We start from the raw sequence: 13,677 nt of genomic DNA, 5'->3' as shown, positions 1-13,677 counted from the left end.
ACTGGAGATGACCTTGCCCCCCAGGAGACATTTGGCAATATTTGGAGACATTTTTGGTTATCACAGGGAGAAATGCTACTGGCATCTGGTGGGCAGAGGTCAGGGATGCTGCGAACCATCCTCACAGTGCACAAAATGGTCTCCTACAGTCGAGAATTATGTGGCCCAAAACGTCAGTAGTGCTGAGGTTAAGAATCCTTCCCTAGATAATGGTGTTTACTTTTGGTTTTGAACTGGAAAGAGACCTTTAATGCCTGTTTGTTAAAAGGCATTATTGGTGTCTTAGACTGTAGCCTTTAGAGTTAGACCTGGTGTTCAAATCTTTTCTCAGTCCTTACTGGTTATGAGTACCTACATTCATGTGTGAAGGAAAAAAACCAGAAAGAGCAGATATGATAACACATTGTAGAGTGATGAGGAAGTATTATTTGCGTCCTCCCTTCCCACCTGAACTCCATATACCAGTGACTTGGCTTATTTTGTTTACTCCTCTGAGACCTTAGGCAAGTTTTTACACCTTTCGGTTTTCAGTTTTTTCATCTGTAAAATGAGGATGATAGTATTTATATCATAGATTTTTAGTGGAATGTTTCATGAGAAAATTCAAATAAAGCATGCACTCCTATGACTGGAATGTATTGAGTATATAGGAAATATTTGCTTTGTTATTAATAATAATTTTATGTTCCAATTATAATCATTTGGACTTGCTATCAGAAGTGATGTATAAAACTGGGTAAGATTGTCCATCAGTTGATGGATGAATAAACAAAATGTGTTCTATCCATACAGTGGAATATTATTTGGCCATAGAAAGATAAAGCACTGATACGTGCTACTACATTGATGAACCTTGAAAACACTGTGCTAAGTGAAAGAAGTCAGTTACAGAAGACCACATATTATGTGATTCCATTTATATGAAAAAAAATCCAGAATAGGCAAATCTATAGAGACAGAAAGTAGATCACTGGTTGCTTAGGGCTGGGGGGAGGAGGGGTGAGAAGGGTAATAGCTAAATGGGTTTGCTTTTGAGATGATAAAAACGTTTGAAAATCAACTGTGGTGATGGATGCACAACTTTATGAATATACTAAAAATCATTGAATTGCACAGTTTCAGTGGATGAATTGTAAGGTATGTGAATTACATATCATTAAAGCTGATGCATATAAACTAGGGAAGATGAGGGCTCTTTATCCTTTCTGTGGCATAGAACATTTTATTCCTTGGTCTTCACCTTGCTCTCTATCTTCTGATTTCTTTGCAATCTTAATTAGAGAATGCATTCCAATGGAGTTAACAGTATTGCAGGTTATTTTACTCATCACTAGTTCAGTGGGTGATAGCTGCCTGTATATACACACTTGAGATTTTGCCAAATTAGAAAAATATTTCTCATTCCGGCCTAGATAGCCGTGCAACTTAACACCAAGTGGCCAGCAAATTTGGTCATACTCCACTTTTCTCACACATGGACATTTGTATGCAGACTTGGCCATCGTGTTTGTAACTGAGTTCCATTATGTTTTATTTTTATAAATGGGTAACAAGTTAGAAAGATAATTTCCGTTAGCTAACTGTAGCCAATGGCTTAGAGTTAGAGACCCAATGAGCAAACAGGGACATGGTAGTTATGAGACCATTAATTTAAAAAACACACTAGAATTCAAACAGCTATAGTGATAAGTACATAAATGGAAGGTGAACTTGTAAGCAGATTGTCTTTTGCCTATATCTTTTGATTGCAGCTGTTGGAATCCCCACCCAAACAGGCTTAAGTTAATTTATGGCTCACATTACCAAAAAGTCTATGTTTAAGGGATGTCTTCAGATGTGGCAATGTGCAGAATTTCAAGTAGCTTCATGACTCTGGTTCCCTTTACCAGGCTATCCTTTTCTTTTAGTTGGCTTCTTAGACAGGCTCTCCCCTTATGGTTGTAAAATGGCTACAGCAGCTCTAGCACTCATCTTCTCAGCATTAAGACAAGCAGATAGAGAGAAGTTTCTTCTCTCAACAGTAAAACATTTCTGGCCTGAATTGGGTCATGTGCTTGTTCTAGAACTACTAGTTGCCGTGACCAAGAGATTGGGATATGCTGATTGACTTTGGCCAGTAGAGCTTACGCCTAAACTTGAGAGTGGGGTCAGCATTACCCACAGCCATATGAGAGATTGAGATGAGGTGATTCACCAGAAGAATTTGGAGTTGCTTTTTTGTTGTTAACCAGGAGATTGAATTCGATGCTAGATGGTAAGATAGCTTATGTCCACAATAATGTCGAGCATATATACTAGAGCTTTTATCCTTGATAATAATAGCTAAAAAATTTATTGACTGACTTTGTATACCAGGTAGAATGAGTAAAAATCTTTGGGGAAAAATAGGATTATGATAACTTCTGGCCTGAATTGTTCTAAAAGTTGTGTTCTTGAGGAACTTTATTATAAAATTGTCTAGGGGACTTCCCTGACGGTCCAATGGTTAAGACTCCCCGCTTCCATCGCAGGGGGTGCAGGTTCAATCCCTGATCATGGAACTATGATCCTGTATGAGGCTTCCCTGGTGGCACAGTGGTTGAGAATCCGCCTGCCGATGCAGGGGACACGGGTTTGTGCCCCGGTCCAGGAAGATCCCACATGCCACGGAGGGGCTGGGCCCGTGGGCCATGGCCACTGAGCCTGTGCTCCACAGAGGGAGAGGCCACAACAGTGAGAGGCCCGCGTACCACACACACACACACACACACACACACACACACACACACACACACACACACACACACACACACACACACACAAGATCCTGTATGCCGAGTGGCTTCCCCACTAAAAAGAAAATTTCTTGAACTGAATAAAATTGAAAATACAACATATCAACTTTAAAAAAATTTTTTTAAATTGTCTAAGTTTTTTGAAATTTGGTGTGATCTTTTTTCCTTATTTTAGGATCCCTTTATCTTTAAGTTCTATATGTGGACTTCCTTAGTTCTTTGAACCTAGTACTTTTCTCTTTTGTCTTTCTAATGCCTGTTTTTACTACATAGCATCATTTCACTTTTTAAACTTGTGCCTTCTAACTCTACACATGCAAGTCTAAAATCCCAGCTCTGTGAAACAAGTTAGTATCCTAGTTAAATTCTGTTAACTTAAGAAATACAGATACAGATAGCTTGACCAGGATAATTGCTCTCATGCATGTTCGTCATTGTATCATGCAGCTCATTCAGACTGTGCTCTTGGAGAGATCAGGGAGTATAAGATCTGATTACTTGGGACTTCCCTGGCGGTGCAGTGGCTAAGAGTCCGCCTGCCGTTGCAGGGGACACAGGTTCATGCCCTGGCCCAGGAAGACCCCACATGCCGTGGAGCAGCTAAGCCCGTGCACCACAACTACTGAGCCTGCGCTCTAGAGCCCGCGAGCCACAACTACTGAGCTTACGTGCCACAACTACTGAATCCCGCGTGCCTAGAGCCCATGCTCTGTAACAAGAGAAGCCACCGTAATGAGAAGCCTGCCTGCCACAACGAAGAGTAGCCCCCATTCACCGTAACTAGAGAAAGCCCACGCGCAGTGATGAAGACCCAAGGCAGCCAAAAATAAATAAATTTAAAAAATTAAAAATAAAAAAAATTTAAAAAAAGATCTGATTACTTTCTGACCAATTTCTCTTTGCTGTTAGGAAACAAAAGGCAAATAATTTCTTTGCTAGAGTGGTTTTATGACATATAAAATATGTGCTATATTTAGTATGGTACAGTTGTAATCTAGGCCAGTTTCTAATATTGGATTGGATATAGACAGTTTGGGAGAGAGTTTTAAATGTTTTGGAGTAGTGACATGGTTATAAAATAGTTCAAATTTATCAGACTTATAAAAGAAGAATGATTTTTTTCCAATTTGCTATATTAAATATCTGAGCCTGTTAGTTTTACAGAAAAAAGGATAACTTAAACAAACAAAAAGAAAACCATTGGTGTCAGAATAATGACAGTTATTCTCCTTTTCTCATTTTTTCCCCACAGTGATCCTGGTGGGGGCATTGAAATGTCTGAGTTCATTCGAGAGGCCACACCCCCAGTTGGTTGCAGTTCAAGAAATTCTTATGCTGGCCTCGATCCAAGCAACCAGGTAGGAACCTGTGCTGTTCTATTTTGCTTTTTTCCCTCCTCCTGACGGTGGTCTCAGGTGTTCTCTTGTCTGTAACAGTCAGTCAGTGTTTGGGTTTATCTTGCTGTTTAATAATATTTTGATTGTTTATTGATTATCTTTTATTACTATTATTTTAAACAGAATTTTCACATTAATTAAGTACTTTGTTGCTGAGCACATACCACATGCCAATAGCCCAGGGGTAGTTTTGATCGAGGCAGTTGTGGTGAGTGCCCTTAGGAACTTTAGCTCCTAGTGTGTGCTTATTTACCTTCATGGTGTCTGTCTGTATTGGAGACATATAGGTTATCCCTTGTGCTTTTCTCAGTCTCTTTTTATAGAATGAAACGACTTAGTCCTTAAATATGGCTGCACATTTTATATTCTTAATTAAACCTGGCCTTTCTTCTTACTGACAAATATTAGCAACATCAGATTACCCTGGGGAATAAGCCTACACTTCTGGAACAAATTTTCAAGAGCCACACCTTTTTTCTTTTTCTTTTTTTTTTTTTTTGTTCAGACAAAAGGACACAGCAATGGCCAGCCACCTTTGGTAACTCTACCCTTGGCATCACGTCCATTAGAACTTGCCCTACTTGTTTTAGGGAGGGAGTCCCATCTTGAATGTAATTATTGCATGTCTGCATCTAAATGCACAGCACATCTAATTTGGTTTTCCTTAAAATATTAACTCTTGAATAAAAAAGGGCAAATATCAGAAGCTATTATGCTACTTAGATTTTGGTGTTTTAGTTTTATACTGTTTTATACCAAAAGGAATTATTGACATAATTATTGTTAATCCTTTAGGGAAGCTGAAGTGGGGAAGTAAAGTTGGGCTTTTTGTATATTGGTAGAGATATTACCAATATAGACGTGCCATGTTTCTCGCACATGTTTTATTACATAGGTCTTATTACACATTATCATAGTTGTATATAAATGTCTTCTGTACTAGGTAGTGAACTCCTTGAACACAGTAGCTCTATCATAGTCATTGTGATCATTCTTTCCTTCCTGCCACTGCTACCCTTCTCCTTTCCATCTTCTACTCTCCATTCCCACCCCGGCCCTGTCCCTCTCTTCCCTTTTATCACTTACCTTCCTTAAAATATTTTAGCGCCTGATGGTATCTAAGGCATTTTATTTGTCCGGGATGTGGAGTGGGTCTTACCCTCAAAGAGTTTGCAATTTCCTAGTAGATGTCTATAAGTAACTGAAGTTATAAATATATGTTACCAAGTAAGTGTAAGTACAAGATATAAAGTAATAGTTGCCATAGGAATGGTACAGAAAAGGGGCTATAGATTTCAGAGGAGAAAGTAATTGTTTCCAGCTAGAGAGAGGGGCAAGGCTTCAGGGAGGAAGGTGGCCTTGCCTGATTGCTCTTTAGTTGGAAGTAATTTTTCTTCTCTGACATCCATAATCCTTCCTGGACTTTCCTTTGGCACTTATCAAAGAGAAGAAACACTGGACCATCTTAGTTTGTGCAAACCTATTAAGTAAAACTTTACCTCTACATGTATGAAGATACCATTTTTTCTTAATTTTTTCCTTTTCTGAATGTGTTTATTTTTAGAAAGTTAGCAAATAACAAGAAGAAAATAAAAATCATCTGTAATGTCATAATCAAAAAAACTTTTTAAACAAAGAGGGATTTTAGTATGCTGTTCTTTGGAACTTGATTCTCTTTACTGACTGTATCATGAATGTTAATGTTATTAAGTGTTTTTCTGCAGTGACATTTTGGGGACTGTATTGCATTCTTTTATTTGTATGCACTGTGGTTTATATTTTCAATCCCTTATTGTTTCATGTGTGAACAGTCACAACTCCATTATATTTGACGGGGATAACTTTTAAATAATACAGAAAAGCATGAAGAATAAAATATAACCACCCGTTGTATCTGTTAAGATTGCTTTTGTCACCAAATAATAGAACTCAACTAATTAGGTGACTTAAAGAAATAGTTTTATGTTTGTCACCTAAGTTTGGAGCTGGTTTAATAGCATTTTTTCAGCAGCTCAATAATATTAGGGCTCTGGGTTGGAATTTCCCTAGTTCTTTTGGCTTTTCCTTAGAGCTGCAGGACAAGCACAGCAGCTTCAATTACGATCCTGTTGAAAAGTTAAGAAGCAGGTGACAGTGTGGAGCAGAGTTGTCCTTGCTCATTATCTTCTCAGACATGAAAAGGTCTTTCCTCAAAGCCCTCCAGAAGACTCTCCCATACATTCATTGAGCAGAACTAGAGCACACACCTAGATCAGAGTCTGGGACCTCTTCTCATAAGTCAAAAGATAATATGCCCAACATTTGAACCAAAAATGGGAAGCTTGTTAAGGAAGGAAAAAGAACACTTTGAGGTTGTGAGCAAATGACTACCGTGCACATATTCAAAAAACATTTTTTTTTAAGTTTAAATTCTTAGAAGGGTGGCATGAAATGGTGTTTTTTGTTTGCTTACTTGTTTTTAAACTTCGGTCTAGGAAGTTACATGTTTATTATTCTAGTAGAAAAATAACATATGTTAGTTTTATAACTTGTTTAGCAGGTGTGATAAGAGTGAAACTCTTGCAGTAAAATGCTTTTTGGCCTTTTTCTTTCTATCTAGTTTCAGTGCCTTTTATGGCTAATTGAAAGCAGAAATTAGGAAAAATCAGGAGAATCAAACTTAATAAACAGTTCAAAAAATATTGCAAAGCTCATTTTTTTATTGGCTACATAAGAATTTATTGGTAGTTTTAACCTGTATGTGTATGTTTATTCTTACTTACTTTTTCACTGACATATAACTTTTATACAGCGTAGTATACACTTAAGTGTACGGCTCAGTGGATTTTTACATATGTGTACACCTGTTTAATTGCTGTCCAGACCAAGAAAGTCCCTCATGCCCCTTCAAAATCAATATTAACATATTTTGACCAAATTTCTCATTGTATACTTCTGTTCAGTTGAATCAATTAAAGAAAAGATTTGGTAAAATATGAGTATTATATGAATGTTCTTGCTTTTAGTATAAGGTGTTAAATTTGCTTGACTATTTTCTTCTTGAATCCCTTGAAAACAGGTTATAAAAAGAGTTACTCAGACTTGTTGATTTAGTAACTGTCATGTTATATTTGGTTTCCTTAATGTGTTCATGGAATTTGTGGTATGTGTTTCTATGATTTTTATGGTAGTATAATAATTGATGGTTATGAAATTTTAGGGACGTCTTATACCATCTTGAATATAAGCCCTAAAAGCTCCACAGATTTTAGTGTTTTGTTGATAGAGTTTGTGCTACAAATTCCTTTTTCTTAGATGCCTTAGTTTTTTTTTTATTCTTTAAAAATATGTTATGGCAGCCTACAAAGAAGTACTTACTTTCTGTCTGAAACTCAGGAAAGAACATATTGATTTACTAACAATTTGAAAGATTTAGGTTGCTCTTTGTTAGTATGTTATGTCCTCCAAACTTTCCCTTTACGTGCCATGATAAGTCTAAATTTATTTCAGGTAGACTTAACACCTAGTTTTGCTTCTGTTTATAACTTGAACATGTCATGATGCAATATAAAAATGACAATGACCGTTTGGCACGGATTGTTCGAGGTTGGAGGCTCTTGCCCTGGTGGCTCCATCAGTCCTGAGTACGCAGAGGGCTTCAGTGTCTCAGCAAATCTGTACTAGATGTGCAGCATGTGCCACAGCAGACAGGGAGTGTGTCTCTGATATATCATGGCCTTTTGGTGAAAGTGACTGATAACGTGTTTTGATAATGTAATTTCATTTGATAATCTTGCTAGTCTGTGCTGATGGCGTAGCTAGCATTTCGTTTACTTCATGTCATGTTTTCAGATTGGATCTGGTTCCTCTCGTCTTGGAACAGCAACAACTATTAAAGGTAGGTGTGATCTAACCTGAAAGTTACCTCTGACTTTGCATTTCTTTTTTGTTTGTAATAAAGATAACTGTATCATATATTTACATGTAATGAAAAATCATTCTTGAATTGTGGATAAAATTACGTATCTTTTTTATGGCAAACTTTTTAAAAAATTTATTTATTTAAGGTATTTATTTTTGGCTGCATTGGCTCTTCATTGCTGTGAGCGGGCTTTCTCTAGTTGTGGCGAGTGGGGGCTACTCTTCGATGCAGTGCGCGGGCTTCTCATTGCAGTGGCTTCTCATTGCAGAGCACGGGCTCTAGGCGAGTGGGCTTCAGTAGTTGTGGCTCATGGGCTCTAGAGCGCAGGCTCAGTAGTTGTGGCGCACGGGTTTAGTTGCTCCGCGGCATGTGGGATCTTCCCAGATCAGGGCTCGAACCTGTGTCCCCTGCAGTGGCAAGCAGATTCTTAACCACTGCGTCACCAGGGAAGCCCCAAATTATGTATCTTATATTAAAGATTAATTGATTTAAATTGTGGTCTTTCATCATCCAAATTTCATAAAAGTATTTGACCATTTGCATTACATTGTATGAATTATAAATTTTGGTCTTTAAGAAACTTCTCTGCCTTGAGGCAAAATACTTTCATGGGTTTTGATGAGGTTCATAGAAAACTAATTTAATGTGAAACCTTTAAATTGGGCATGAATAAGACACTAAAAAAAAGGTTTTTTCCTGTACATCTTATATATCCCTTTTATTCAATACATCTATTTCAGATAAATTCATTATTATTTTTGCCCTATAATTTTATAACTCTCTAATTTTCCCTGGGAGGGAATTTTATGTTGTTTCAACTTGTTATTACATGATTTGCATTTCCTTTTTAAAACTTCTTTTGAAAGAAATAGTTGTGTTAGCTAATATTATGAGGCTTTCCTTATTTGGTTTGTAGCACTATGAGAATAATTATGTGATCTGACAGTCCATGATACTTCCTGTTAGTTTAATGCATCTCCCATCATTGTAACCCTTGATACAAAAACTGCTTTAGTTAATAAATATCTACTGTGCTCCCTCATGTCCTTCCTTGTTATGCCACACTGTGTGGCCTTTACTTTTCATATAATGTCTTCATGGGTCTCTTCACTTTGTAGGAGATACAGACACCGCTAAGACTTCTGATGATATCAGTTTAAGTCTGGGCCAGAGCTCTAGTCTTTGTAAGGAAGGAAGTGAAGAACAAGGTAAGAACGTTTTACTTTATGATGCCCTTATGTATTATGGTGACCAGGGTGATTTTTGTGGAATGTGCTTCTCATATTTTGGCAGAAGTTTATAATAATTTAATATGGTATTTTTTAGAAACATTAAAATAAAATGATTTGCTAGCATAACAGTAACACAGTGTTATAAGTACTTACAGCTTTCTGGAATTCAGCTATACATGTTCTGCCAAGTAAACAGGGAAACTTTATGAGCATATGCCCCAGAATGAATGTGAGATGGGAGATAAGAATCTGCTATTCCTTTAATTGGTTAGAGCATCTTGCTTAGCTTAGTGATAACCTAGTATGTAAAACTGTGCTTTTCCATCCAGTATGATGTCTAAATGCCAGCTGCTGCATATGTTGCCCAACTGCAGAAACGACAATGTGTTTTCACAGATAAATAATTTGCTGTTGGACTTACTGAGAAACTGTCTGCTTCCAGCTTGGTGCCTTCCTGTAGCAGATTTTTAATTTTTAATAGAAATTTTGGTTTTAAGTGATATTTTTTTTTCTCATTATTCAACTCCATTACAAATGAGTATTTTTGGAATTTATAGAGTTCCTTTTTTTTTTTTTTTTTTTTTTTTTTTAAGAACTGCCACATTTTCAAGTTTGGTTTTTAATTTTCAAACATGAAAGGATGGATATGTCATACCCATTTCAAGTGGACATTATCCCAGGTTATATAATCAGTGAGCCAAAATTGGATTAGAAACCTGTCTCCCTGTTTCCAGCCTGTTGTTTTTATTAGCTTATGGCTGATGTTTGGTAGGCAGGCAAGGTGATAAATTTCCCGTACTGAATTATGAAACTTATTTATGAAGTTACAAATAGATCACTGAATTGTGACATTTTCCCATTAATTTAGTGTTTTACCCAGGTTTAATTCTTGCAAGTATATTTTGTTCCTGGTACTTAGCATTGTAGGTTTATCACTGTAGCTGCTTTTTTGGAATTACAGTACCTTGTCACTGTTTGTTTGCTTCTGTGGACCACCCCTCACAACCTACCCCTCTCCCCTTAAAAATACTTTTAAACATACTATATGGTATGGAAGCTATTTTCTTATAAAAAGGAAAGGTGAATTAATTTCTTTGAGAATTACAGTATTCCTTTCTATAATATGTAATCATTAGTGTCTCAGAAACTGGATAGTGATCTTAGAGGGGCTGGTGCCACTACCATTACGGGTCATAGGTCTCTTTATTTTCCTCTGGAAAGTACCTTGTGCAAGCAGGTTGGGAATTATATTGCTATAAATCTACCCTGGCAGATACATATTGACATAGATAATGGCGTTAGACAGTAACTGAGTGCATACCGTTGCCCTGTAGGGGGTCAGCACACTTCCTCTGTAAAGCTTTGTTGGCCACGTGGTCTCTCCTGCAGCCACTCAGCTCTGCCATTGTAGAGTGAAAGAGGCTGTAAACAACATATAAATGGGTGGGAATGTCTGTGTTACACTAAAACTTTACTTACAAACAGGCAGAGGGCCTCTTTGGCTCTACAGGCCTTAGTTTATCAAACCCTGTTTTAGGTCTTTTTCTAAGCACTTTATATGCCTTCACCCAGTTAATCTTCACAAGCATTTGAAGTTAATACAGTTATTATTTTCACTTTACAGATGAGTATATCATAGCTTAGAGCACAGTTATAAGAAACTTGCCCAAAGTCACCCATCTGCAAAGTGGCAGTTCTGTAGTTCAAATCGAGTTCTAAATCCTGCTTTTAATCACTATGCTATACTACTTTTACATAGTTTTATAACTTGCTTTTATCATATAACATTTTCACACGTATTTCACATTTAACAATTATTATTGAGTACTCATATGTGCCTAGTACCAGTCTAAGTACTAGAAAAAATGGGTGAACAGACAAAAATTTCTACCCTTGTGGCTTCCATACTACTAGTATGGAAACATACTATTATAAATCAAATATAACTGTAGTAATAGAGACAGAGGATAAGGTGTGCTGGGGGCTCTGGCCATCGTAAGTTTAAATAGAACGGTTGAGGGAAAACCTCACTAAGCACAAAGACCTGAAGGAGGTGAAGGAGCGAGCTGTTGGGATATTTGGGAGGAAGGAGGCCTCCGTGCAGAGGTAGCAGCACAGGCAAAAGTCCTAAAGCAGGAACATGCCTGTCGGGTTTGAGAAATAGTGGGGCTGGTACAGAGTAAGTGAGAGGCCAAATTACAGTCTTGTAAGCCATTTTAAAGATTTTGCTTTTAATTTCCAGTGAGATGATGAACTGCTATATAGGGTTTTGAGCAGAGAAGTGTCATCATCTGTGTTACATTTTAACAGTTGTTCTGGCTCCTGTGTTGAGAATATATTAAAGGGGGCAAAGGCTGTTGCAGGGAGCTCAGTTAGCAGATTATTGCAGGAATTGGGGCACAGATCAGGGTAGTGAGAAGTGGTCTGACTGTGTGTGGCAGATGTTAGTGAGAGATATGTGGATGGATTTGGAAATACCGTGTGAGAGAAATAGTAGTCATAGATGACTCTAAGATTTTGGGGTTAACTAATGGGGAGGATGGAGGCTCCATTAACTGAAAGGGGGAAGACTGAGAAGGAGCAGGTTTAGGAGTGGGGAGAGCATGGTGGAGGGCAAGAGAGGGAGTTCAGTTTGGTTATATCAAGTATGAGTTGCTGTGAGACTTCCAAGCAGCAGTAATTGGTAGACAATTAGATAGGTCTGGATTTTGGGTAAGAAATCTGGGTTGAGGTTTTAAATTTAGGAGTTTTCAGTGTATAAATATCAAAAATAAAAATTCAGTTATGTCAAGTGTGGGGTTGGGTTAACCTGAAATTCATGAACTAACAGGGAAAGCCTCTACGGTTAGCTGGCCTGGAGTTGAGGCAGCCTGGCTCCCTGATCCAAATCCCTGTAGATCTTGGCTATGGTTAGGCACCACCTAGTGGCTGTTGTTCATTCTGGCTTAAATATCAGCGGGGGTTCTTCTGGCTCTCTGGCTGGTTTGGATTTACAGGACAGTGACCTTTAATTAGTTGTTAGTTAGCAGTTAGTTGACTAGTTGCCACTCATTTTATCAACATGATTCAGGATGATTGGGAGAAAACTGAGGTTGTCGGGATGTGTCCTCTACATTTTCTAAGAAGGGATCTACAGTTTCCCTCCCCAGCCTCACTCATGTCTTCCCTACCCAAGATCAGAACTCTAGTCCATCCCTGTATAGTACCGGGGCTGGGTAGAAGATGGAGGAACTAGTTACACGTATTTCTGAACTTCAGTTATTATGGGGCCAGAAAATTGGATGAGACGTACAAAAGAGAAAGTATAGACAGAAGAATGAAGAGTTCTAGCTGTTGAGCTCTGAGCCACTGCAGTCTAATAAATCCAGGAGACTGAATTGGAACCACTGGTGAGGTAGAGGTGTGTATCCCCACATTTCAAGGAGAGTACAGTGATCAGCTTTGTCAAATGTTGCTGATAGACCAAGTTATATGAGACTGAGACTTGACCATTGGACTTAGTGTAGAGGTTGTTGGTGACCTTGATAAGCTTCTTAATGGGGTGGGACTAGAATACGTGGCAGAGGACATGAATTGAAAACAGTGAATATAGACTACTTTTTGGTGAATTTTTGTAAAGGAGATCAGAGGTACAAGGTGATAGCTTGAAGGGGAAGTGAGGACAAAGGAGGAGATTTGGATTTTGTAAGAATGTAAGAGAAATAATGGCTTGTTTTTTATAGTTGATGGGGATGATCTAGAAGAGAGGAGGAAGATGTGATTTTTGTTTGTAAAAGTAGTATGTTAATTCTAGAAAATACAGTTAAGTATGAGGAAGAAGATAATTTACACTTCTGCCATTGAGATAACTGTTGTTAATATTTTTTCATATGTCACTTTTTTCCTTATTTTTTATTGTGATATAGTTTACATACCATAAAATTCACCCTGTTAAATATACAATTCAGTGGTTTTTAGTATATTCACAGATTTGGGTACCCATGACCACTATCCAACTCCAGAACATTTTCATCACACCCAAAAGAAACCCATAACCATTATACTCCCCATTTCCTCCTTCAACCAGTCCCTGGCCACCACTAATCTACTTTCTGTTGCTATGCATTTGCCTATTTTGGACATTTCATATAAATGGAATTATGTAATATGCGGCTTTTTGTGTCTGGCTTCTTTCACTTTGCATGCTATAGTATGTGTCAGGACTTTATTCCTTTTTATGGCTAAATATGGTATATTACTTTTAACATTCCTACAAACATATGTACATATACCTTTAGTATTCTCTAACTCTTACAGACTGGAGTTACATATATATTTTTAATTAATTTATTTATTTTTGGCTGCGTTGGGTCTTCATTGCTGCATGCGGGCTT

The 13,677-nt window shown here is 37.6% G+C and overlaps 1 protein-coding gene across 7 annotated transcripts in view; it reads left to right on the top strand.

The window, feature by feature from the left end:
- The window catches only part of PCNX1 (pecanex 1), a 173,033-nt gene that overhangs the window by 41,271 nt on the left and 118,085 nt on the right, over nucleotides 1-13,677 (top strand). For all 7 annotated transcript variants that reach the window (XM_067028238.1, XM_059055752.2, XM_059055751.2 and 4 more), the window contains 3 exons: nucleotides 4,027-4,132; nucleotides 8,003-8,048; nucleotides 9,191-9,280. In XM_067028238.1, coding sequence (XP_066884339.1) covers nucleotides 4,027-4,132; nucleotides 8,003-8,048; nucleotides 9,191-9,280 — 242 coding nt within the window. The remainder of the gene's footprint in view (nucleotides 1-4,026; nucleotides 4,133-8,002; nucleotides 8,049-9,190; nucleotides 9,281-13,677) is intronic.

Source organism: Kogia breviceps, chromosome 3 (assembly GCF_026419965.1).
Source record: "Kogia breviceps isolate mKogBre1 chromosome 3, mKogBre1 haplotype 1, whole genome shotgun sequence".
In the NCBI taxonomy this organism is placed as follows: Eukaryota; Metazoa; Chordata; class Mammalia; order Artiodactyla; family Physeteridae; genus Kogia; species Kogia breviceps.
The sequence above is the reverse complement of the archived record's forward strand: the minus strand, read 5'-3'. Positions and strand labels throughout refer to the sequence as shown.